This window comes from Acipenser ruthenus, chromosome 15, assembly GCF_902713425.1.
Source record: "Acipenser ruthenus chromosome 15, fAciRut3.2 maternal haplotype, whole genome shotgun sequence".
NCBI lineage: Eukaryota > Metazoa > Chordata > Actinopteri > Acipenseriformes > Acipenseridae > Acipenser > Acipenser ruthenus.
The window spans coordinates 15693203-15721074 of NC_081203.1; the positions used below are offsets into that span (position 1 = coordinate 15693203).

At 40.8% G+C, this 27872-nt stretch overlaps 1 protein-coding gene across 1 annotated transcript in view; it reads right to left on the minus strand.

The window, feature by feature from the left end:
* The window catches only part of LOC117422514 (regulator of G-protein signaling 3-like), an 81968-nt gene that overhangs the window by 46104 nt on the left and 7992 nt on the right, over positions 1 to 27872 (minus strand). The window contains exons 3-15 of the mRNA XM_058987195.1: positions 25686 to 25736; positions 25044 to 25102; positions 24643 to 24737; positions 23433 to 23501; positions 22443 to 22503; positions 20192 to 20282; positions 14929 to 14987; positions 11368 to 11449; positions 10256 to 10361; positions 9346 to 9748; positions 7905 to 7944; positions 7469 to 7683; positions 3139 to 3222 (exon numbers count right to left, since the gene is read on the minus strand). Coding sequence (XP_058843178.1) covers positions 3139 to 3222; positions 7469 to 7683; positions 7905 to 7944; positions 9346 to 9748; positions 10256 to 10361; positions 11368 to 11449; positions 14929 to 14987; positions 20192 to 20282; positions 22443 to 22503; positions 23433 to 23501; positions 24643 to 24737; positions 25044 to 25102; positions 25686 to 25736 — 1415 coding nt within the window. The remainder of the gene's footprint in view (positions 1 to 3138; positions 3223 to 7468; positions 7684 to 7904; positions 7945 to 9345; positions 9749 to 10255; positions 10362 to 11367; positions 11450 to 14928; positions 14988 to 20191; positions 20283 to 22442; positions 22504 to 23432; positions 23502 to 24642; positions 24738 to 25043; positions 25103 to 25685; positions 25737 to 27872) is intronic.

The window sequence follows — 27872 nt, forward strand, 5'->3', positions numbered from 1 at the left end:
AGAGCAGAATATCTGGCTGTGCTCTTAAGGGCTTTACCCGCTGGATCCCTTCCGTCATCCGAAGAAGCCGCGCGTCAATCCATTGCACACTAGATGTGTTAATATCGTACTTCAGAGCGCTGGTGTGCAGTGAAGGCTTTGTAGTAAATATACCTAGCTTCAGTATTTTAATAACAAATAAATACAATTCTGTTGTGAATTCTTACTTAACTATGAACACAAAAACTTGTTGAAAATACTTTACAACAATGACCTACTACTGTCTGTGTGTGGAGCCAGAAATTCCATCACTTTCAGTACTGCCCCTCTTTTGTGACTGTTAAGCCCTGCCCTCTCTTGCCCTGTTACGCTTCTTTCTCTGATATGTGCCTCCAGGTTAGGCCATTGTTTCGTTACTTCCTCGACTACAATTGAAATAAAAAGTATATGCTTGTAATAACCTATACTGCACAAAATCCATATGTTTATGTATGCTATCAGTTCATACTTTCATGTTTTATTATTATTTATTATTTGTTTATTTAGCAGACACCTTTATCCAAGGCGACTTACAGAGACTAGGGTGTCTGCATCAGCTGCAGAGTCACGTACGTCTCACCCCAAAGACGGAGCACAAGGAAGTTAAGTGACTTGCTCAGGGTCACACAATGAGTCAGTGGCTGAGGTGGGATTTAAACCGGGGACCTCCTGGTTACAAGCCCGTCTTCAAAAGTTTGATGTATTTAACAGCAAAAAACTCATTTTTTTCTAATTGTCCATATCTGTTTTGAATGCAGCCTATTATTGTCCTTTTACAGTGCTTGTTGTAATTGGTGATACATATCGTTGGCGGCTGTTGAATTGAAGCGTCACTGACTGCACACTGAAGAATGTGATGACGTAGAAAGGAGTAGAATATGAAAAACATATGAGTCACATTCATACTTATGAACTAGGGCTGCCCCGACTAACAGATTAATTGGACCAATTAATCATCTATAGAGTTGATCACAGATTAATAAAAAAAATTACAATTTAAAATTGTGCAGAATTATTTTTTTGTATATAAAATAAAATCAACCAATAGAATATCTGCATTTTTTTTCCGCGGCAGTCCAATCATAAGTGAGCAGAGGCAGGACATATAAAGTTGAAGGTCTTGAGTAGTTTTAACCAATGGGAGAAAAGATCCGCCCATTGTTATGCAGGTGTCCAATCATGAGTGAGCAGAGGCTGGAATGAAACCTGCTGAATAACGTTACGTTAACATATTGAATTACATTCGCCTGTGTCAGTTTTTCGATAAGTATATGGAAAACTACAAATGAAGCGCACGCTGTAAACTTGACCCAGAGTTCTGAATCTCATGAACCCGCAGCTCTGCGAGACCCACCATGATGCCGGGTAATATCTTTAACCACTTACCGTGGACACCTTTGTGGTGTAGACTGCAGCGTAGTAAAGAAATAAATGCTAGTGGACAAGAACTGTAGTTGTAATTTAGAAATGTAATCTTCAAGAGAAATACACTGACACCCAAAAGAAAAATGGGCCTGATTTGAAATGCGTCGATGTGTCATTCATGCATTTTGCTTATAGTCAGAAACTTTATTCAGTGTACTAGAGCTGTTGAGTGCAAGACAAATAATATCTCAATTATTTTATGTCAGATTATTTCTCAAAGACCTGAAATGAAAAGCTGCAGTTCCTTTGAAGTCAGAGCACCACAGTATACAGGGTTAAGGAAGGAAACAGCTTGACACCTAAAACCACAGCAATGCAAGGTATTGTCGTGCCTGCCACATTTCCACAGAACGACTACTTCTTACCATTAACGTTTTCCTTTCAGACAATACCATTGTTTTTACAAAACTTAAATAAAAATTAAAAACTTTCCACTACAGATTTAACACAGTATCACTTGTCTGTCAAAACAGTCAATAACTTCAGCATTGTAATAATTACAGAAGAATTCAGATGAAAAAGGTACAGTAATTACAAAATTACAAAATCTTTCTAGTTATTTTTCTTATGCCATTATGTCTTTTTTCTTATGCCATTCCTGGCATATTTTAGTTTAAAATCAGACTAGTCCTTTGTTTCACATAAACACACACCCTGGGACCGTGGAAACGACCCATCTTAATTAGTGAGAAATTAGAGATCCTTGTTACAAATTATCCAAGATACATTGCGCATGCTGCTGTCGTGTCAAAATGAATGTTTAGCTAGTGCTGTGCAACACTATGGTTAAAGATCGGACTGTCATTTAATGCTTTGCTATGTTAGTACCACTTCCTTCTTAATGCTGAAACTTCACCATCTAAAACTACGTTTCTAAGCAGTAACAGTTAATAGAAGCACTACATTAAAACACTGACACTTTTATTCTATTCAATATGCAACAATAGCTTGGCACATGGCAGACTCCCTATGCTCTGTATCTTTAATAAGAGGGGAGAGAGAAAAAGGAAAGAGAGAGACAGACAGATACAGAGAAAGAGATTATTAGTTGTAGGTAACCCACGTGGCTCAGAACAGTGCCCTACCCTCACCAGGAGATCTATGTGGATTCACTTCATCTAAAGTCTAGACTGTCATTTCCAGAACAGTGCCCTACCCTCACCAGGAGATCCATGTGGATTCACCTCATCTAAAGTCTAGACTGTCATTTCCAGAACAGTGCCCTAACCTCACCAGGAGATCTATGTGGATTCACTTCATCTAAAGTCTAGACTGTCATTTCCAGAACAGTGCCCTACCCTCACCAGGAGATCCATGTGGATTCACCTCATCTAAAGTCTAGACTGTCATTTCCAGCTCCTAACCCACAGACAGCATAGAATCTGGTTTCCAAAAGAAGAACAACCACTAGCTCTGTCAAACAGGAAAGTCATTAGGCCAGGCTTTATCAAGAGATACAACTCTTACTAAACTATAGTTTAACACCATCAAAGGAGGCACGCATGCGGTGTTGCACGCTGCCATATTGCCAAGTATATTTCTAAGTTTGGAACGGCAGTGTCTACAGATTCTCTCCCCCCCACATTTACACATTTAAACGCAGTCTATACCAGGCAATTCTGCAAGGGTGTTATTCCCAAAGTGTGTTCTACTTCCTATCGTCATTGGCAAATTATTTTGTATGTTTTCTCTTACCTTGACAGATTGATGCTTGCTTTCATGCAAAATCATCTCTTCAGATAAGACAAGAGACCTTGCAGGATTACACAGATCCAGAGGCTGTAACAAAAAAAATAAACATTTAAATAAAATAATAAAATAAATAAATAAAACTTAACCCATAATAGGAATTCACTCAGATTAATAAATACTCTCTTTCATACCAGCGACAGTTTAACTTGCATGTCCATACTTAAAAAAAAAAAAATCCACAAGCTAAAATATGGACCTCTCAACTGGCACAATCAAGTGGGTATGAAATGTTTGCAGCCTGACACGATGCCTCTGTTGTCTTCATGAGGGGGCTACAAACAGAGCAGCTGCAAGATGCTGTCAGGAGTGCAAGCCACTTCCTGTCTCTGGACTTCAGCTAATGGGTACAACTTTGTTGTATTTGCATCAGTGGGTTGAGATTTGCAAAATCAACAGGAAGTAAGACCACTAATGCAAACGCTGCTGCACACGTTTTTAACAGAGCTCTACTGGGTTTGCCTTTTATTCAGTTGTTGCCCTAAATGTAGTGCTAAATGTTTGACCCTAATGGCTTTCTTTATTAGTCTCCACGGAAATCAGAGATTCGCTGATAAACTAGCTTTTTTGTTTCTTTGACTCAGGCCACAATGTGAAAGTGCTGCCGTCACAAACCACAAAACAAACAGGAAAGTAACGAAAAAGTTCAGTTATCCCAAGTAATCGGATAACATCTAATATAGTTCACCGTCCCCTTCCTTTCTGTAATTAGAATTACATCTTTCAGGACCTGCAGCATAGGGAGTACAAGCAAGGTCTTAATTGTTTTTCTCTGACCTTTCACATTGGAGTAACAGAGCAACGCTTCGCTTTGAACTTGCGACAAAACTATGAAATCCTTTCGTAAAATAATAATAATAATAATAATAATAATAATAATAATCTTTTCGTTCTTCAGTAGCCACTGTTTGTCTATCCGTGGTCGTTGTCACGGTGAGTTATTGGAAATACTGGACTTGCATTTTGCATGTGTGCCGTTATATTCGGTGCCAATTTAGATTTGCTTCCAGAGCTCATCGATGGCCTTAGGAATCTCTCCATGGCTGAACTAAAGCTTGCACTGAAACCCCTCCACACTCCTCACTATACAAACCCCTCCACACTCCTCACTATACAAACCCTCCTCACTATACAAACCCCTCCACATTCCTCACTATGCAAACCCCTCCACACTCCTCACTATACAAACCCTCCTCACTATACAAACCCCTCCACACTCCTCACTATACAAACCCCTCCACACTCCTCACTATACAAACCCTCCTCACTATACAAACCCCTCCACATTCCTCACTATGCAAACCCCTCCACACTCCTCACTATACAAACCCTCCTCACTATACAAACCCCTCCACACTCCTCACTATACAAACCCCTCCACACTCCTCACTATACAAACCCCTCCACATTCCTCACTATGCAAACCCCTCCACACTCCTCACTATACAAACCCTCCTCACTATACAAACCCCTCCACATTCCTCACTATGCAAATCCCTCCACACTCCTCACTATACAAACCCTCCTCACTATACAAACCCCTCCACATTCCTCACTATGCAAACCCCTCCACACTCCTCACTATACAAACCCTCCTCACTATACAAACCCCTCCACACTCCTCACTATACAAACCTTCCTCACTATACAGATAGCGTGTATGCGCTGTAGAGACATGTACAGTGATAGAAGGGAGCAAATGTTTGAGTTTTCGTTTGGCAAAGAAATTGAAAATTCTGCAAGAGAGAGCAAATTCTGTGATTTTTTCAGCGATCGCGGAATCCTGGAGGGACGAATTTATACTTCTTTCTGTTCTCATCATTTTTTAAAAGGTTAGTGTAAGTTTTTATGGCGTCTAAAAGGTTTTGCAATCAACTAACAGATTCAAAGTTAACAAAGTTTAAGGAAATAGCTTAATGATGAACAGCCCTTACTCCCACAGTACATACATTGGATTTGTGTAAAGCATGTGCTAAACGTATAGCTGATCATTGGTTATTACAGTGACAAATTAAATTATTGTACAGTGCTATTATCATGAGACTACTTTATTGAACGATTATTGCATGTGACAGGATACCTGATGTTGTACAGAAAGACCCTGGTGAAGGTGCTCCTGCAGCGTCCCACAGCTGTGACAGGATATCTGATGTAGAGAAAGACCCTGGTACAGGTGCTCCTGCAGCCTCCCACAGCTGTGACAGGATACCTGATGTTGTACAGAAAGACCCTGGTACAGGTGCTCCTGCAGCCTCCCACAGCTGTGACAGGATACCTGATGTAGAGAAAGACCCTGGTACAGGTGCTCCTGCAGCCTCCCACAGCTGTGACAGGATACCTGATGTTGTACAGAAAGACCCTGGTACAGGTGCTCCTGCAGCGTCCCACAGCTGTGACAGGATACCTGATGTAGAGAAAGACCCTGGTACAGGTGCTCCTGCAGCCTCCCACAGCTGTGACAGGATACCTGATGTTGTACAGAAAGACCCTGGTACAGGTGCTCCTGCAGCGTCCCACAGCTGTGACAGGATACCTGATGTAGAGAAAGACCCTGGTACAGGTGCTCCTGCAGCCTCCCACAGCTGTGACAGGATACCTGATGTTGTACAGAAAGACCCTGGTACAGGTGCTCCTGCAGCGTCCCACAGCTGTGACAGGATACCTGATGTAGAGAAAGACCCTGGTACAGGTGCTCCTGCAGCCTCCCACAGCTGTGACAGGATACCTGATGTTGTACAGAAAGACCCTGGTACAGGTGCTCCTGCAGCGTCCCACAGCTGTGACAGGATACCTGATGTAGAGAAAGACCCTGGTACAGGTGCTCCTGCAGCCTCCCACAGCTGTGACAGGATACCTGATGTTGTACAGAAAGACCCTGGTACAGGTGCTCCTGCAGCGTCCCACAGCTGTGACAGGATACCTGATGTAGAGAAAGACCCTGGTACAGGTGCTCCTGCAGCCTCCCACAGCTGTGACAGGATACCTGATGTTGTACAGAAAGACCCTGGTACAGGTGCTCCTGCAGCATCCCACAGCTGTGACAGGATACCTGATGTAGAGAAAGACCCTGGTACAGGTGGCTCCTGCAGCGTCCCACAGCTGTGACAGGATATCTGATGTAGAGAAAGACCCTGGTACAGGTGCTCCTGCAGCCTCCCACAGCTGTGACAGGATATCTGATGTAGAGAAAGACCCTGGTACAGGTGCTCCTGCAGCCTCCCACAGCTGTGACAGGATACCTGATGTAGAGAAAGACCCTGGTACAGGTGCTCCTGCAGCCTCCCACAGCTGTGACAGGATACCTGATGTTGTACAGAAAGACCCTGGTACAGGTGGCTCCTGCAGCGTCCCACAGCTGTGACAGGATATCTGATGTAGAGAAAGACCCTGGTACAGGTGCTCCTGCAGCCTCCCACAGCTGTGACAGGATATCTGATGTAGAGAAAGACCCTGGTACAGGTGCTCCTGCAGCCTCCCACAGCTGTGACAGGATACCTGATGTAGAGAAAGACCCTGGTACAGGTGCTCCTGCAGCCTCCCACAGCTGTGACAGGATACCTGATGTTGTACAGAAAGACCCTGGTACAGGTGCTCCTGCAGCCTCCCACAGCTGTGACAGGATACCTGATGTTGTACAGAAAGACCCTGGTACAGGTGCTCCTGCAGCCTCCCACAGCTGTGACAGGATATCTGATGTAGAGAAAGACCCTGGTACAGGTGCTCCTGCAGCCTCCCACAGCTGTGACAGGATACCTGATGTAGAGAAAGACCCTGGTACAGGTGCTCCTGCAGCCTCCCACAGCTGTGACAGGATACCTGATGTTGTACAGAAAGACCCTGGTACAGGTGCTCCTGCAGCCTCCCACAGCTGTGACAGGATACCTGATGTTGTACTGAAAGACCCTGGTACAGGTGCTCCTGCAGCCTCCCACAGCTGTGACAGGATACCTGATGTTGTACTGAAAGACCCTGGTACAGGTGCTCCTGCAGCCTCCCACAGCTGTGACAGGATAACTGATGGTAGACCATTTTTAATGTAACCTGTTCATAACAAATCAAAGGAGCTGGCCTTTATAGGCTTCTGTACCTTGCAGAGACATCACACAAGCTACAGTTGATCAAATTACCCATAACACACTGTGCACATGTTAGTCAGCACTGTCTGAACTGATAACATTGACCCTGCATAGTATTTCAGCTGGTGGTTACACTGAAAGAAAAGGTACAGGGGGTTACATTTAGAAAAAATGTTTTTCCAAAGCAGCAAGAACCCTACCTGTACAGAGATTGGGAAGATCAAAACCTTTGGTGCCAGTGTCACGTACGTCCCATAGCTGGTGTGAGGAATATGAGATCGAACTACGGTGCAGTTCTGATAATCTGCGTAGTTCTTCAGAGTGTGGACGGGTGTTTTTGACATGTTTGTAGTAGATCCAATAAGGGTCGATCTTCGTTGCAATCCCCCATGAGCACGCCCTCTATAAACCCTTCCTATTAAATAAATCAAAGTGTTGCCATGAGGAACAAAAACATTATGCACTTCAGAAATGTTAAAGTGGACATCAACAAAACACACCTTACCAACAGGAACCCTACATAGTCTTAGTAAACAAACCCTTATCAACAGGGACCCTATATAGTCTTAGTAAACATACCTTATCAACAGGCACCCTACATTTTGCTCATTAATGTGGTTCCAAACGGACACTTACCAAGAGTACCACGATTCTCCTGGAACACAGGCCGCAGGATCTGCAGATTATCAAAACAGAGGGTCAGAATTAACACAATACAAGGGGAATCCAGATCCCAATTCAATACAAGGGGAATCCAGATCCCAATTCAATACAAGGGGAATCCAGATCCCAATTCAATACAAGGGGAATCCAGATCCCAATTCAATACAAGGGGAATCCAGATCCCAATTCAATATCAGCTTACAGGAGAATTAACACAATGCATCTTACCCGACTCATTGTTTGTTTATCATCATTGCTATTGTGGATGGGACTTCAAAGTTATAACTCTGCATGTTTATGATTTAAACTTAAGTGCACCCTTTTTTGTAATGTAATTAAATGCCAAACATAAATGCAGAAAGAATACATATCCACACATACGGATTACAGTATATAACAGCGTTTAACAGTCTTATGTGGGTTGCAATAACCTGTTTCTTCCGTTGTTACAGTGTGAAATGTAGCTCTTAAATGCCACATTCATAGCTGTTACTCTTTTGCTTGAAGACCTAAGCAAGCTACATATAAAAATGAGGACATATTTTGTCAAGATATTTTTTCTTGTTCAGCAGGGAGAATACAGAGGTGGGGGCAGTTTGGTTAGACCTCTAAAAACACAGTAATGAGACAGTGTGTGCGACAGCCTGAAACCCTGACTGTGTACTGACACTCAGCTCCAGAGCCAGTGTGTGTGACAGCCTGAAACCCTGACTGTGTACTCTCACTCAGCTCCAGAGCCAGTGTGTGTGACAGCCTGAAACCCTGACTGTACTCTCACTCAGCTCCAGAGCCAGTGTGTGTGACAGCCTTAAACCCTGACTGTGTACTCTCACTCAGCTCCAGAGCCAGTGTGTGTGACAGCCTGAAACCCTGACTGTGTACTCTCACTCAGCTCCAGAGCCAGTGTGTGTGACAGCCTGAAACCCTGACTGTGTACTCTCACTCAGCTCCAGAGCCAGTGTGTGTGACAGCCTGAAACCCTGACTGTACTCTCACTCAGCTCCAGGAAGCTTGTGCAGATAGCCATCTACAGTGCCATCAATCCAAAAACAGGGCTATCATAATAATCACCACTTACAAACCCCACAGTCCGAATCCTGGCATAACTCTGGTGACATAAAATATACGTGGTTTTTAAGAAAACAAAATCAGTAAAAAGTTGGATGCACGATAACAGAGCAACACATGGAAATATGGGCTCTTCTAAATGTGCAAGTAAAGGAGAGAAAACACCACATGTGTTTCTAAAGATGCAACCTTCAATTAGGTGTCACTATCAAGAAAACAGTAGTCCAAGGAGACACATCAAGCCGGTTAGGAATCCCAGGTGCTATTACATGGAACAGTAAGACAGAGTGAAAGAACTGACAAGCTCGCTCTTGAATGCTAACAATGAAGGAAGCTCAGACTGTACCTGGCTGCCTGGGTTTATTGGAGCGAGCAGGATGTAGTTCTGGTCTCCTGAAGCTGCCACACGGGGGCCCTGCACAGTGTGGGCTGTTTTACTCTCTCCCTGCTCCTGCTGGGCCCAGCCGTTACGAGACCCTTGGTCAGTGCCATTGTACAGTATGTGGCAGCTCTGCCTCTGCTCTGAGGGGGCTGGCTGGCTGCTGTAGTCAGTCCCATTGTACAGTATGTGGCAGCTCTGCCTCTGCTCTGAGGGGACTGGCTGCCTGCTGTAGTTCTTCTCCCTCTTGCTGGGCGGAGACCGAGGGTTGTAGTTGCACTTGTTTGACAGCCGGATCAGGCTTTCAAAACCTGGCTTTATCTGAGGAACCGTCCTCCACACTGAAACAGTGATCTCACTCTGGCTGTTTCTGGAAGCCAATTCAAATAAGAATGAATTCAAAAGAAAAATGAGATCACAGACCCTCGAGAAAAAGAAGTGTACAAATTCACATTTCAGCTGATGAACTGATCTAGTTGTAGCAACATGATGTACACCATGTCCACTCAATGCACAATATACATCATGATCACAAAGGCCTTTTCTTGATTAAGTAACAAAGAAAAACAGGCTTATCTAATTGAATATCCCTGTATTAAATGGAAGAGTAGCTACACCAGGAGCTCTAAATACTACGTGCTGGTATATGATATATATTACTGGCTGACAGACCATTAGGATTTGAATATGAAGTGTTACAGTACACCCTGCAGTGCTGGTGCTCTGCTCTTGTATTGTTGGAATAGAAAAATGATGAGCAGCAAGTATCGAAACAAAGTATCTGTTATGTGAAATTCCAGAGATAAGGGCAATAAATACAATCACTATATGCAGTATGCCCAGCCCCAAAAAACAGCCAAGCAACTTCCAAAAGTACCTTATAGTGTGAGCAAGCTCTACACATTTCCACTGCTCCACTGGTTGCCCATTCAGTTGTAATACAGTATCTAACTGCTGTAACCCTGCCTGGTCAGCTGGACCTCCTACAATAGTAGAATAGCTGTTAATTATCAAAAAGAGACATTATAAATATACAGATTATAAACATAGCAGCCACTTCACATGTCCACGGTTAAAATGGGGGAAAAGACTGGCTGAGAGCAACTGTAGACAACAGGGAAGAGTATGGTATGATGACAGCTTGGCATGATGAGAGCTTGGTATGAAGAGAGATTGGCATGATGAGAGCTTGGTATGAAGAGAGATTGGCATGATGAGAGCTTGGCATGATGAGAGATTGGCACAAAGAGAGATTGGCACAAAGAGAGATTGGCACAAAGAGAGATTGGCATGAAGAGAGATTGGCATGAAGAGAGATTGGCATGAAGAGAGACTGGCATGAAGAAAGACTGGCATGGAGAGAGATTGGAATGGAGAGAGCCTGGCATGAAGAGAGCCTGGCATGAAGAGAGCCTGGCATGAAGAGAGCCTGGCATGAAGAGTGATTGGCATGATGAGAGATTGGCACAAAGAGAGATTGGCACAAAGAGAGATTGGCACAAAGAGAGATTGGCACGAAGAGAGATTGGTATGAAGAGAGACTGGCATGAAGAAAGACTGGCATGAAGAGAGATTGGAATGGAGAGAGATTGGCATGAAGAGAGATTGGCAGGAAGAGAGATTGGTTTCAGTTATGCCAAACTAACGCAGCAGTTTATTACTTACTGTAAGCACATGAGTGGTTTCTCACTAGTTGGGTCACAGTCTATTTCTTTATTCATTTAAAAATCAGTGAAGTTTCATATATATTTGTGGCTGCCCATGTGGGTAACTTTGATAAGAGAATATTAAATACACAACAGCCAAAGTATATAACCAGAATTACACAACTAAACTGTAAAATGCAAGAAAGACAACTTGATAATGGATTTCAATGGTCAGCTTCTATAATGGCATTTCAAAATTTTTAATGTTTTACAAAAATGACTTTTTAGGTACCGGTATAAATTAAAAAAAATAAATCAATAGATTTTGAAAAGTATGCCTTACCTGGGTCTACTGCCTGTACTCTAACTGGAGAGTCACAGCAGATGGTGAATCCGTAGCCATCCTTTCCTCGAAGGATTGTAACCTGGAAGACAATCCCAAGCAATTCATGAGTTCATGCTTCAACAGCATTAGCTTTCTGTCGTTCTGCTCTCAGACACAATTAAACATTTAGAAGCTTGTTACGCTCGTAATCTCTACAGGCTTTGCAAATGCTGGTGCTGTATGAAACACTAATGCACTTATCTTGCTTTATACCAACACCCATGAATTCACAGCCAGTACAGCCACAACCCTCCTGCAACCCCGGTTAAGCAACACACTCCTGCATGTGCCCAACGCCCAACTGTGGAAGCACTGGAGAGTGTTTCTCACCCCCCCCCCCCCCCTCACATGAAGCACTGGAGAGTGTTTATGCCAAGACAATACAAACCAAGAAATAACACACACAGGTGGAAACAAACACATCAATGTAATAGTTTTAAAAACATTAAAAGTTTAGAACATTTTTGTTATTAAAATGCATTGCAATTGTATTGTAAATTGTAATTTCTCAGTAATGTTTGTTACATTGAGTACACTGCACTTCATAATAACAGTTAAGAATGGCTCCACTATGCATAGAGATACAATATGTATAACATCACTGCACTGTCCTCCAACACAAACACAGAGCAATGTCTTACTGCAGTGCCAAATGAAAAAGCACTTTCATGTTTCCAAACTATTCATGCACAGGAGATTTCAACTTCACATCCCTGTCAGGTACTGGAACTTTGAAAAACCAGATCTTAAATAGAAACTATTGAGATACAGATATGTATAGATATATACATATATAGTGCCAGTATACAAGTTCTGTTTCAAGGTACCTACTAGAGATACCATAAAATCACACAAATACTGTTTCTGTGTTCTGTATTCATACACATATTAAGCTTGTTTGCTAGCAACCAGAATAGTGGTGAAGCGACTAAAACTATGACAAATCAGATATAAAGAGCGCTTTTAATAAACCTAAATAATCTACAGCTATGGCCAAAAGTTTTGCATCACCTAGAATTATAGGATTGAGACCATTTTAAAAGCTATATGAACATAATTTTTATATTTTATTTATCATGTAAATCAAAGAAACTACAAAATGATATTGCAAGAGTCTACTGGAACCATAATAGTAGAACATTTTGAAAATGTCACATTTTTAATTTGTCAGTTTATCGTTAAGTATATGGAAAACTACAAAGCGGTATGTAATTCGATATGTTAACGTAACATTATTCAGCAGGTTTCATTTGACTTTATTAAGCAAAATTAGTTAATTCTATAAGGTGATGCTAAACTTTTGGCCTTAGCTGTAGAACACATACAAATATAACGTATATAAAACCATGAACACCACACTAAGCCTTAACAACACAAATCACAGACATCAAACTACCCACATAATAACAGTACACACAAAGAAGCAACAACAACATTAAAAAAAGGAGAGTCAAAAAAGCAAACAAACCCCACAGACCTGCATGCATCTGCGCTCCGAACATACTTTGCAAAGCCTATAAAACGGGTTCATGTTTTCGGGTGAAAAAGAAGTGTCCTGCATTCAGAAATGCAGACCCCCAAACAACAAGCTGCAGGGCTCTGTTTGAGCTGGCCGGATTAACCACAGTGAAATTGGCATGGCCACTCATGGGAACCCAGCAGCAGAAAGAATGGCAGGAAACGACCTCTCACCTCCCCAAGCCCTGGCTGTGCTGTGTGCCTCTGCATGATAAGCTAGAGGGCTTCCTGAACACTGGGAGCAACAAGGAGGAAAGCTACCTTTTATATTCCAACTCCTCTCATTAGTATTCTCAGCTCTGTGCTCTATCGATGCAGCCGTTTGTTCTTGTGGCATACTTGGGATGCGTGAAGAACATTGTTATTCTAATGCTCCCACATTCACTTTTTACAGAAAAAATAAACACCATCTGAAGTCAGCAGTACTTGTTTCAGTGTTCTGATGATAAAAGGACTTGCTTTCAAGCACATGCCCAAAAACAAAAACAAAAAAAATAGAACAAATAAGCGTGTTTGTGAAAAACATGTGCTAAAAAGAATACTCCTCAACTGAAAACTGCATCACTAAAGATTTCTTGCTTTCAGGCTAGAAATTGAGGTACTTTTTTTTCAGGTCAAAAAGCCTGAGTCAGAACTTTACACATGATTTCCCACAGCTACAAGTTTAGTGATTCAAGTGCAGTACAACTGAACTGTGCAATAAACAGAGACGACCCCTTCAAGTATTCAGCAATGCAGTAGTTCTCAACTACAGTCCCGATTTTTATTTCAATATTGTCCTATTTTGTTTGTTTATTAAGTTGTATTTGTAGTGTAATTTGATAATGCACATACACATCACAGTCTATACACACTAATGTTTAAATGTGCACAAGAAAGCAATGCAGATTTAAAATAAACACTGTATTTGGGTGCTGGTTAAAAAACTGAATTGTTAATGACTTCAAAAGGACTGGAGCTGCAATCATTCTTGAACCCAGTGTGCATCTAGGAGTCTGAACCATTCCCCGACACGCTGGGGCTCTCTGGAAATCCTGATACAAGAACCTGAATACGCCTAGCATTAATCAGGGCACTTACTGCATCACTGCTCTCAAACTTGAAAACTCCCCGTCATTGAAAAATCTCAAAAGGAAGGAAGGGTAGGAATGATTGCTCAGCGTGTTTGCACAACCAAACATTGTGCTAGAAAACAAATCACGTTTCAGAGTCCAGTCTGAGGAATACAGTGACGCGGAATCAAAGCGAGCAGATCAATCGTAAACATTGTTCAGACCCATTTCCTATTTCAGCCCTGTGTTTGCGTTTCCTATTTCCCATCTTTGTCTCTCATATAAAATCACCACCAGACATTTGTCTAGGAAATGTTATTGCGAGATTGTGTTAACAACGTACAGCATCTCTTACTGCTTGTTTTAAAAGAAATCATCACAGCGACATCTGTTTTTAAAACAGAACACAAACACTGGTGCTATCCAAATCTATCTGTCATCAAGGTAACATTGTGTACCTCTCACTACAATGGGATTGTCATTTGCAGATAATACCATTTGAAATGATTTGGAATTGTAATGTTATTACAGTTGTCTGCCACAGGTCTATTCAATGTAAGGTATCTGAAGTGTTTTTAATGATGCAGCCAGCTTGTATTTGATGGATGCATTTAGCATTCTAGTCAGTGCTATTAAAGCAAATCATAACCACAGAGTATTAATGATAGTTTTTCCTGCTACTGAATACCCTGAGAGTGCCACATAACCAGAACCAGCCTTCTGATGTTCTTTGGTAATCAAACTTAGGACACATTCATTAGCTGAAGCAAAACTGAAGCAGCTTACCATCTCACTAACCAAAAACGCATACCATATTAGATAGAACTACACAACTGAAACAGCGCTAAATACACCACATAATTCACCTTGTTTTAGGGTTAAAAAAAACACCTTAAAGCTGTTAAATCAACAAACCGTAGAAGCAAAAGTGAGGAAGATTTCAACTCACCGTTAAGCTGTCCATATTCTCAGGGCTTCTCTCGGTGTGTGCTGCATGGTTTGGAGCTTCTGCAAGCAACACAAAAGAGTCAGTGGCTGGGAGACTCCTTCTGCACAACATGTTACACAGAGACAGGGTGTTGCGTGTCCCAAGAAGAATATTCAGTCAGCAGAATGTATATACAGTGTCAGCAGTCAAGTTCTAGAGACTGCATTGAACCATGAGGTAAGGAGCTAGCAAGAAGGAAGCTGAACTCAATCAGCCAATTATCCACAGGCCTCTGCAGGGTTTCCATGGTGACTACTACTAGTGGATGGTGCAATGTTATTTTAAATATTCCTATAAAGGAGACCATTCAACTACAGGACAATGGATCTAGCCTTCCCTCTGCATTATATAGCTGGAATATGAAAGCTACCCTAACCTTTTTTTTAGCTGTATTTTCTACTATAAAAAAAAAAAAAACACACACGTTTGTCCTGAGGATTATGGATTATGAAACGGCAACACTAAGAAAAAAGTATTAATCCATAACACTATTTAAAAAGCTTGGAGCACTGACCAATACATTTACTACATAGCAAGATCCTGAGAAACATCATGTTTTATAAATTAAAAACTGCTTCGGATGTTAGTTCCACTTTTAGAGCCCTTCTGCATGCAGTATCATTACCAGTGTTCAGAACACTGAAGGCAGTGTTTTTGCTTGAACTCTGGCTTTTTATTACTGAAAGATTGTATGTTCAAGTGTTGAGTTCACAGATCCTGATAAGCCCTAATCCTGGACTGTGAAATCAACTGTAAGCAATTGGATGGGGCTAAGAGGGATATCTGTCAAAGGGACTGGGTATGAATTACTCCAAGAACAATACAAGAGCCACAGGCACTAAAACTGCTCGACTCAAGTCAATGTTATGTAAATGCGGAAAGTCTATGAGGTCCTACAAGGGAAACACGGCTACTCGCATGTTTGTATCCACTGCTCTTCAGGTCTTGTATTGAAAGAAAGAAAAGCTGGTTCCTAAAAAAAAAAGAAAAGACGGACAAACTTGCAGAGGAGTCGCGTTCGTCTCTTCTGTGTGTGACAGACAGACAGTCTCCTCTGTATATACACACACACATACACTTACACTGTTCAACAAAGCCCCCTGTTTTATCAGAACTACAAAAGCAGGTATGTACTTCAAAATGGAAGTGTACATCAAGACAAAGGGGCACTTGAGTCTAAATAAATAACAATGCCTTGCTATTATAATCACTTGTGATTTCAACTGTTCTCAAAGATGCTATACAAGCTTTATTTTGTGCAGCTTTTTCGCAGGTCTCAGGGCTATTTAATAGTATACTATATTGCATAACACCTTCAAATACATCACACTAAAGCTTCAATATCCAACAATATTAATGCAAATCAGGAACACTTATTTAAATGAAATTGTAAAAAAAGTAATTTATCAAGGACACCCATGTATAAAGAACTGCCATCTACAGTGAGTGTGCTTTCACTATGGATCTGCAGGACAGGCCCATGGGCCAAAACTGCCCTTAGCTAATCTGGTTATGAGCAGCACAAATTCAGAAAGACACCCAACGAAATGGGCAAGACGTGACACTAAAATTTAAAACGTGGTAGAAAAACATGTCTTTGTACACATCATTGTGTAATATTATATACCTTTAATAGGTGGTATTAGTGTTAAAAAAAGTACAAGGAAGTCAAATCTAATTTTCACAATTCTTAAAATACACATGAACTGTTTTGGAGGCAGGCAATACCGGTTTGAAGTACCAGAGCTATCAAACAATACTTTAGGAGAATGTTACTTTATTTATTCCTACAAAAAGAGGCCATTTATTTCAACCTAGTAATACAAACAAGCAACTGTTGTGCTTCCCCTTTCATCTCGCATGGTGTACAAAGCTGCAGTATAAGAACCACTGCCAACTCAGGGTGTTAGGAGTTTTTCACTTGTTTATTAACCTGTAATTTAGTTCTCTAGCCACACGATGTTGCTATAGCCTCCAGAGCGAGCTACGTCATGAGCAATCTAAAACAATCATCTCATTACATTACTTTAACCATTTGAACTGCTCACCCCATTACTGCAAAGTATGTATTAGCAGATTAATAAACAGAACGCTGTAGATGGCTACTGACATTTATTTAACTTCCATCCCTGTGAATACGTATAACAGGATTTTAAAAGGACATTTAGAATTTACCAGTATACTTTTACGTAAATCATTTGTTAACAAAAATGAATTCCAATTCCTTGATATCTGGATATCACCGGCACAGATATGCAATTCATCAACAGACGGGGAGATGTTTTTTTTTTTTATGGATTTCCCGTTTCTGGCACCGATCCCTGAACAGTATAGTTAATATAACAATATATTGGAATCTGGGCATTTGATAGATTATGTAACACATATAAGCTGTGGTTTTTTTTTGTTTTTTTATTGGCTTTAAAAAAAAGGTTGTTCATAAGGAGCCCATAAATGTTACTTATGTTTGCATGAAAGACACAAAAAAACACTCACTTCTTGTGCATTATATTTTGCTGTTAAACTTAAGCATCATCAGTTGGTCTAGCCGATCTTCTTTCATGGATTGACCTTGCTCTGTGAAAACATGTCCATGTCAAGAAACACTTCTTTCAGCATCCACAGAATTGGTAACAACTGCCAAATATATTTTAGCCTTTCGTGCTAAATTGGGAAATATTTCTTCTGCATTTCTCCAAAATTCGGTCAAAGAAATTCCAGTAGCGTTTCCTTTTGCATATGGCTGATATCCCTCCATTTCTGATTTACAGTCAGCATCAAATCTAATAGGAGGGATTCTTTATCCAAGCTACAAACATGTTGTGGGTCTAAAATCCTTCCTGCCTTCAGAAACTTGTGAGCTGGTTGAATAAAACGTGGTTTTATTCTGCATTGATCAGGGTTGTAGTAGCTTGTCATTTTTTCAAAAACTTTGTGGAAAGTTTTTAACAGTTTGTTTATATTGGCATCTGTGCTGTGCAACTCTTGTGCCAGTGCTCAGTATGTATTTATTAATTCTGCAACTTTATCATACGTTTGATGAACTGTGTAAGATCCACTAGTCCCTTACCATGCGGTGCAATAAGGGAGAGTGGAGACACCAGGTGGATATTGCTGCATGCGATCTCTCATGCGTTGCAGGCAGGGAGAGTGGAGACACCTGGTGGATACTGCTGCATGCGATCTCTCATGCGGTGCAATAAGGGAGAGTGGAGACACCAGGTGGATATTGCTGCATGCAATCTCTCATGCACTGCAGTCAGGGAGAGTGGAGACACCAGGTGGTTATTGCTGCATGCGATCTCTCAAATCAATGCTTTTTGATTTTGTTGGTGCATCTCATTGTTTCTACAACAGCAAGTCTCAAGGTAAGCTTTTTCTTTAAATGCATCAATTTCTAGAATGGCCATAATTGTCCCTCGTAATTAGGGGGGATTTTCTAATTATCCAGAATTGAATGTGTTGATTCCTAAATCATCTTTAGATAAGTTTAGCTGGAGTGGCTACACGGACATGTGGAGGTTTAGGACTAAATTGCAGGTTAGTCCTGTCATTTTAATTCTCCCATGAATTTCGCAGGGACCTAGTTATGAGTTGATAACCCCAGATTACAACTGCAGGACAAGAAAGCTGGATCTCACATCCAATACAATAGATATCTGATAACCCCAGATTACAACTGCAGGACGAGAAAGCTGGATCTCACATCCAATACAATAGATATCTGATAACCCCGGATTACAACTGCAGGACGAGGAAGCTGGATCTCACATCCAATACAATAGATATCTGATAACCCCGGATTACAACTGCAGGACGAGAAAGCTGGATCTCACATCCAATACAATAGATATCTGATAACCCCGGATTACAACTGCAGGACGAGGAAGCTGGATCTCACATCCAATACAATAGATATCTGATAACCCCGGATTACAACTGCAGGACGAGAAAGCTGGATCTCACATCCAATAGAATAGATATCTGATAACCCCGGATTACAACTGCAGGACGAGGAAGCTGGATCTCCAATACAATAGATAGAGGAACATATCACGGGTATTAATTCAATGATGTGTTAGAATCATTGAACGTATACACATGTCCCAGTCCAAATTCTATAGAGAAAATATTTTAAAAGTACTTCAAATACTTCAGAATTATTGGGCCAGTTTGTTAACCCCATGCTGGCGGATGAGCATCAGGAGTTGTACACTGTAGAGAACCACTTATCCAATTGTCATGAAACATCCTATGGACCTTCTTTAATTCAAGTTAGAGAGTTTCAGAATCTTCAGTATATCTAGACGATTGTCTGTATTTTTTGTGGCACAATTTGAGTGCATCATAATCGGGATATATGGAGGTGCCCAGTCTGTCTGGGGCAGATTTACATACATCTAGATGTTGTCAACGATACCACGGAATGCTCCAAACCAGAAAAAAAAAAAAAAAACGTATCAAAATGACCTGCCCTCAAGCAGACATTGTTGAAGGACTTTACTTGACAAAGCTTTATATCAGATTAACAATTTCTATAAATTATGTATTAAAAAAAAAAAAAGTAAGTGATGGCAGATAGCATGCTGAAGAATACTGTTTATTTAAGCATCGAAAAGTAAGGACTGATACCACAGAAAAAATAAAAGTCCAGTTACTTTGACTGTATATCACAATCTGCATTTTAATGGTAGAAAAATGACACACATGCAATCGTTTATAGACGCACAATGCAAATTATCATAACATTTTCAAATGTAACATTGACTTAGATACACAATAAATATTATCTAAATGTGCTGGCTTTGCTATTTCAATAGTCTTCTGTCTTATTTACAGTAAATGGAAAACTGACAAAGAATGACTACAGATCTCATTACAACGCGATTAAAAAGTTGTGTTTTGTTTATAAGGAGAAAGAATGGATAGCAGCTTGCTGGTCACACAGTTAAAGCCAGATAAACGCATGAATGTGTGGACATGCAGTATCTAAACACCAGACCCATCATCAGGCAAAGCGTAATTTAAACAACAGTATCCCATGGAGATTATTCTGAGAAATGCTTTTAAAAGACAAATGATATTTGACAAGATACTGACTATTCTGGTGATAACCCTTTTAAACTCATGCCTAACCTACACAAATCAGTTCCAAGCAAAGCATACAGCACTTCCTTTCTATTAAAATAGATCATTAAAATCAGAATCAACTTGCACAACTTACCCTGACGCTGCTTGCGATGCCGTGCAGCCACTTTCAAATGCTTTGTCCTTCCCAGCTCTTCTCCCAGGAGATAGTACCAGCCACCGATTTCCTGAGACATTCACATCAGAAAAATCAAGAAAAACCACCTCGATATGCACAGCAGCTTTTACTGTAGAAATGACATTTCAAAAGACTACGCCGTGTTTAACAGCAGCTCAGGGAGCTCCACACAAACTCCGCTGGCTTGTACATCATTCAGCTCGAGACTTTCAAACACAGATTGCGCCGTCTGGGAAGGAGAGAATTTCAGTTTCATCCAGCAGCTGATATACCCCAAGCAGCCAGATGGCTCTTTGTTATATAAAAGAAAGCCATGGATGTCAAGCAGGCTTTATTTTAATCCTGATAAAATGCTTACAGTCCACATACATAAACATCATAACAAATAGATTTGCCTTCTAGACTATTGGAATTCAAATTAAATGGCAAATCAAAAGGGAAAAAGAAACAGCCTGAACTGCAAATTAAGGAAAAAAATGAACCCACATTTAAATGAGGCAAACCCAACAATCACTCTTACACATATCCTGTCAGGGTCTTACTAAATATCTATGCGTTAGGCATCTGATACAGCGAGCACACAGACTGGAACCACTTTCCACTTCTATTGAAATATAATGTCCGTTAAGAGCAAGGCAGCCACAAATACACTCAGCATCATAGAAACCTATTTATACCCCACAGAGATTTCTGAAGAAAGAAAAGCTGGTAATTCTGTTATAACACGACTCCTGCTGTTAATTCACAGAACATTAACAGCCATAAGAAGAACATAAGAAAGTTTACAAACGAGAAGAGGCCATTCGGATCATCTTGCTCATTTGGTTAGTAGTAGTTTATTGATCCCAGAATCTCATCATGTAAGTTTCATTTACACAGAGTGGTCATGAATAAAATAAAATGCAATGTGTTCAAAGAGAAGCCAAACCAGCGCAGTGAGTTTAAACATCACCTCAGGAGTTGATCAAATACGAGGGACAGCAATGTAGCCTGTGTAGGTCAGAGTTACCACTGAGTAAAATTCAATTTCTTTCCATTTTTCATTCTGTGGCGGATATGGCAAGTGAAAGCCATCTGAATAATTAAATAAACCATGGGAAGCAGGAAAGCCATCATTCTGCTCTGAAAAAGCCATCATTCTGCTCTGAAAAAGCCATCATTCTGCTCTGAAAAAGCCATCATTCTGCTGTGAAAATTGTAACATGAATTGAAAGCCGTAGAGCAACACTGCTCAGACTTTACCTTCTTACATCAATCAGCTGGCACAAACACTTCCAGTTTAGCACTGGGATTTTCTCCAGTCAGAGAAGTATCACCATTTTTTATTTTCTGAAATGTGTTTCTCCCACTTAGCTTTTTCCTTTGTGCACTATTGTCCCTTGCTAAAATAGTGCAGCTTTGAAGTGCTCCCCGAGGGCTGTCAGAGTGTGTGTTAACAGAAAGAAAAAAACACAAGATACAAGTCATTGATTGATTTAGTAACGCCCATATTGAACTGTACATAGATTGAAAAAATAAACAGTTGTGTGTTGCTCCATATTAAAACAGGTTTTAGTCACTTATATAGTATGACACATGCAGTAATGTACAAACAAATAACGTTTAATATAAAAACATGCCTTTTAAGTATATAAAAGGTCATGTGTGGCTGTAATATATCAATTTTATAGCTTGGAGAGACAACGATAACAATCAGTTTATCAGGTGTCAAGTAAATGTGGTAAACTGCTTGTTAATCACCTGGATAAAAAGGGTTCTGTGTGGAATCACTGAGGGTGTAGACGAGTCTGTGAGTGACAGCGTGTCTGACATTGCTGAAACCGGAAAAGAGTTTGAAACCTAAACCAGTATACACTGTGGATTTTCACCTGTCGGGGATTCTGTGCTTACATTCCTGGGAGGAAGTGTGGAATTGTTTTCTTGTCGGGTAAACAGCTTAGCCGTCCTGACTGTGTAGACAGGGACAAGAAAACCGCTGTACAGTCAGCGCTCAAACAAGAGCTAGGGTTATTTTGTGTGTTTATTTTGCATTTGCTTCTTTAATCCCTTGTGGGGAAAATAAAAATAAACCCTTTGATTTGCAACTGTAAAAAAGAGTCTCCAGCCTGTTTCTTCAGCGCAAGCCGTCACACTAGCACAATATATTTCATGAAAAAACTAGAATTAAATGTGACCATTTCACAGTATGTATCTTGAATGCAACACTTACCTTTTCATGTGCAATTAAAGAGCTCACCCCGAAGCTCATGCATCCCAGCAGCTCACCTTTCCTGTACAAACATTCAAAATGCAACTGAATGAGCAAAGACCCTGCTGCTACCCTTCTATTATTTCCAAGATGTATTTATATTTAATTTGAATTCACTTGAAAGAGAACGAATTGTCATTTTGTAGTTTGTGCTTCAGTTTTTTTTACCCCCAAACAGTTTGCTTTGTTTTTGCTATGGCGAAACACAGTATATATAATAATAGTTATACAATTCCTTGGTTTAGGTACAGAAGGAACTCATGGAGTAACAAGACAGCAAGGAAGGCAGACTATTGCAAAAGAAAGTAGTAACACTAAAACAAACTCCTTTAAACCATGTGTAGGCTAATAAGTATATTTGTGTATCTGTGTGTGTGTGTTTGTGGATATGGGATAGGAGTCAGGGTGAAAATGTTGATTCAGTCCTTGACCTCGCTGTAACCAAGAAAGTTGGATCTTGACATAAAATACTCCCCTGTATACAGTATATGTATTTCCAACAGCAATTAGTTAACTGGACTGCTGCTGTGATTTCTCTCAGGAGTGCTCTTTAGCGTTTACTTATTTTTAGGATACGCAATGTGTCAAGAAGTGTGTTACAAGTACTAATTTAAAAAGCAAAGAGACTTAGTCAAGTCTGCGCATTGGTTGACTTTGCATTATCCTTTCTAACAGTTGCATGGATTGTGAAACATCCCAGGCCAGGGTGGTATTATTCATTAATATCACATAAGCAAGTTGTTGTCAACCTTGCAATCTGGGAAGTGTATCCTTCTGAAAACATTCAGGCTGCTGGTTCAGGCAGGACTGTGCATTAAATCATTACTATTCAGCATGAAGTCTCTCCAGGGAAGAACAGTTAGTGACCAGCCATTGTTCCAAAGTAACAATAGGAGGTATGAACACACAATACTTGGAACAATGGAAATCAGATAAACACAATACATTTACCCGGAGTTTCTGTCGCGATTCCAGACTGTAACCAGAAGCCTTTTCTGATAGTCTCCATCTTTTACTGAACTACAAACAAGATCAAAGCTTAATGAGATTACTGGATAATCAGTTCTTTAGATATGACATTGAGACAGTCAGTCAGAGAGAGAAAGCCTCCATATACTGCACATTATGAGACACTTAACTTGTGCTACAGAAAGTCCTTAGCAAGTTTCATCGTAATTGTACAAGCGGCTCTCTAGGTATATACAAAAACAAGAATGATTCTACATATCTACAGACAAGGCATTTTTAAAACTAGAGCCATCCGTAATGAAAGAAGTGTAGATCCCCATGACCTCTACCCACATGTACACCTCGAGGATCCTCCATAAACCCCCTAAACTCTCAAGAGCGTGTGCGTAAGAGTGGCCAGACCAATCTATCTCATACCTAAGCATGTCTCCAGATATACAACTTAGTGTACCATACAGAGAGAGAGACACAGACAAACACACATGCAAGTGGATAAACCTCCTCAGTGAGCAATACAAGCTTCCTGTCTTAACAGAGTCTCTCCCAATATTGTGAAATAAATCAAATGAAGGAGATGCTGCATTGGGATTAGCATTGGCAGTTCAAAAGCTTCACAGGAGCAGGTGGTTCTACTACCTACAATCTGAAGAGCTCGTGGAACACTGGGGTTCTGCAGTTCTACTTACAATATGAAGAGCTCGTGGAACACTGGGATTCTGCAGTTCTACTTACAATATGAAGAGCTTGTGGAACACTGGGGTTCTGCAGATCTACTTACAATCTGAAGAGCTTGTGGAACACTGGGATTCTGCAGTTCTACTTACAATCTGAAGAGCTTGTGGAACACTGGCATTCTGCAGTTCTACTTACAATCTGAAGAGCTCGTGGAACACTGGGATTCTGCAGTTCTACTTACAATCTGAAGAGCTTGTGGAACACTGGGATTCTGCAGTTCTACTTACAATCTGAAGATCTTGTAGAACACTGGGATTCTGCAGTTCTACTTACAATCTGAAGATCTTGTGAAACACTGGGATTCTGCAGTTCTACTTACAATCTGAAGATCTTGTGGAACACTGGGATTCTGCAGTTCTACTTACAATCTGAAGAGCTCGTGGAACACTGGGATTCTGCAGTTCTACTTACAATCTGAAGAGCTTGTGGAACACTGGGATTCTGCAGTTCTACTTACAATCTGAAGAGCTCGTGGAACACTGGGATTCTGCAGTCTGGAACAGTCTTTGTCTTTTGACGACTGCTGCGGTCAGTATCAGGTACAAGAGCCATCTGGAAGAGTTGTTAAAGCCAACAAATAAAGATGTGAGCCTTGCCATTTTCTAAATGCTACTGAATTTAATGAAAGTTTGAAGTGATCAATTAAATAAAAACACACTACAGAACATAAACAGCAAATTAAGGGTTTGAATAAGGTTTAAAATTATACTGCGTACTATAAAATAAATTACAATACTGCGCTAGTATGAGTTATAGATAGTTATTTTATAACACAGCATAAAGAATTCCACATATTAACTTGTGACCAAACAGATGACAGACAACACAGCAAATGAAGCACAGAGATACACCCCTAACCTTAACGTAAGAATCACAAGTCCTGTATTCTTTACCCATCAGTCCCTTGGCTTCCATGACTGTAAACAAACCCAATATTAGTGTTAGAGCAGTCTCTCAATAGTGCAGTTATAAACCCAATATTAGTGTTAGAGCAGTCTCTCAATAGTGTAGTTATAAACCCAATATTAGTGTTAGAGCAGTCTCTCAATAGTGTAGTTATAAACCCAATATTAGTGTTAGAGCAGTCTCTCAATAGTGTAGTTATAAACCCAATATTAGTGTTAGAGCAGTCTCTCAATAGTGCAGTTATAAACCCAATATTAGTGTTAGAGCAGTCTCTCAATAGTGTAGTTATAAACCCGATATTAGTATTACAGTATATTAATATCCATGCCTTCCCAGCCACTTATGTTAACTTGATGCATTTAATTTTCCTACAAGACAGGCATACTGTCCATGACAACATGAAGAAATTAATAGATCTAAAAATGCCCACTGTTTTAACGGACAGATTATAGACGTAGGGTTTTTTATTCCAATTGCAGAAAGCTGGATTACTAGAACTACTGTGTGAAAAAGCAACCGTGAGCCTGCCCTTCCTGAGCGTGCTTGCACGTTTCAGATACATCGTGTGGTAGTTAAATATCTGGATGCACTTACTATGAAGAACAATAACCCCATCCTCAGTACTGACTGACAGTTTCAGCTGCCCTGCAGAAGGAACAAGATACAAGCAATTAGAAGGATCATTCTTACTTGAATCATTATACATTTTCAATAGGGCACAGAAAGAGACATTCAGAAACAAATGACGAAGAAGAATTGAACCAGCTGCCAATTTTATGAGTGATAAATCAAACAGCATCTTTGGTCCAGTGCTTCGTTTGCAGACATACTTCTGGTAAAGTGAACATGCAGTATCACTATCTTTATCTCTGCAGTCACATGAACTTATGGGGCCCAATTCAGAGGAAATGCTGTAAAAGGCAAAACGTATGAGCAAAGCGCTTTATGTCTGCGCTGTCCACTTCGTGGTGTGATTTTGAAAGAGTTTGAGCTGGGCGCTGACAGAGTTCCGTTAGCGCTGACCAATGAAGAAAAAGTGAGAGTCAGAAGTTGCTAGGAATTCAGGAGCAACTGGCATTCCCTTTAAGAAAAGGATAACCCAAACGTTTGCTTTTGCTGTGATTCTGTTCTTTACTGCCATAGCACCGTTTGTTAATGAAGTATTTAAAAATATTTACATTCATTGAACATTTTTGGCACATGGGACTGCAATGTTTTGTTACATTCATGAACAATAATGTTTATACTTCTAGCCTTCGCAACACAGACCTTATTGAAGATCGGTATGGGAACTGATTTGGGACGTGGCTTCATTCACTTTAATGCATATGTGAAGATTTGTATGAAACACTTTTTAATACATAGGCCTACACCTCATACTTCACATTTTCTGGAAGTAATTGAGTCCAACGTGTTTCAAATTGGAGTGTGCACATATTCACTTAAATGTGGGTCTTCCGAATATCCGCAAACATGTTTCAAACACGATACACACAGAAAACGAGCATTTAGAAACATGAAGTGATCTGGAATGAATGATTAAACACAGGTATGAAATAGGGGCTTTACAGTATTTAAGAAAACTGGTTTTATGTTTTAAAAGCCTTCAACATTTTAGATCAGCACTAAAGTTTATGAAGCCAGCAGCAGGTGTGTATTGATGAAACCTACTGGAGCGGTCCTAAAAATAAACGGTACATTGTAAACCCTTAACCTTTACTCATGTGTATGTTTAATTAAATACCAGCCGAGTCAACTGACACACACACCAACGCATGCTTATTAACACTACAGTATAAAAAACAAATACCGGGTACTAACTCAGGTGGCACAGTTACATCAGTTACTTGAATAAACAATATATTTCCTGATAAGAAATCCAAAAGTTAAAATCCTGTGTGTCCAAAAGCAAACGGTTGCCTCTAAGATTTCTTCCTGGTGTAAAATACAAATGCCCTCACTGAAGCGAAACCAGAAAATATTACATTTTTTTCAGTGTATATGAAATGAAGTGCTTTTGCACAGCTGTGTTGTGACAGTCAGGGTACTGGAACAGTACATGCCATGAACAATGGGGTTGCAAGCAGTGATAGGCTACTGTATAAATAGGAAGGTGAAAACTGAAAGGTTATTCATATCGTTGAATAAAAAGCAAAGTGATATGAATGAAGTGGTTTTCCACAGCCTGGGCATTTCTATGTATGGTATATACAAATAAAACATTTGCCTGCTAGCCAGTGCTGTGTTACTAAGGCACAGGCACAGTGAGCTGTACGATAGTGAGGGAGCCAGTGCTGTGTTACTGAGGCACAGTGAGCTGTATGATAGTGAGGGAGCCAGTGCTGTGTTACTGAGGCACAGGCACAGTGAGCTGTATGATAGTGAGGGAGCCAGTGCTGTGTTACTGAGGCACAGTGAGCTGTATGATAGTGAGGGAGCCAGTGCTGTGTTACCGAGGCACAGTACCCCCTGTCCGCTCCATCCCCACTGCACCCCTGGTAGTACAGACGCTCCGGTCCACTCCACTGCACCCCTGGTAGTACAGACGCTCCGGTCCACTCCACTGCACCCCTGGTAGTACAGACGCTCCGGTCCACTCCACTGCACCCCTGGTAGTACAGACGCTCCGGTCCACTCCACTGCACCCCTGGTAGTACAGACGCTCCGGTCTACTCCACTGCACCCCTGGTAGTACAAACGCCCCGCTCCATCCCCACTGCACCCCTGGTAGTACAGACGCTCCGGTCCACTCCACTGCACCCCTGGTAGTACAAACGCCCC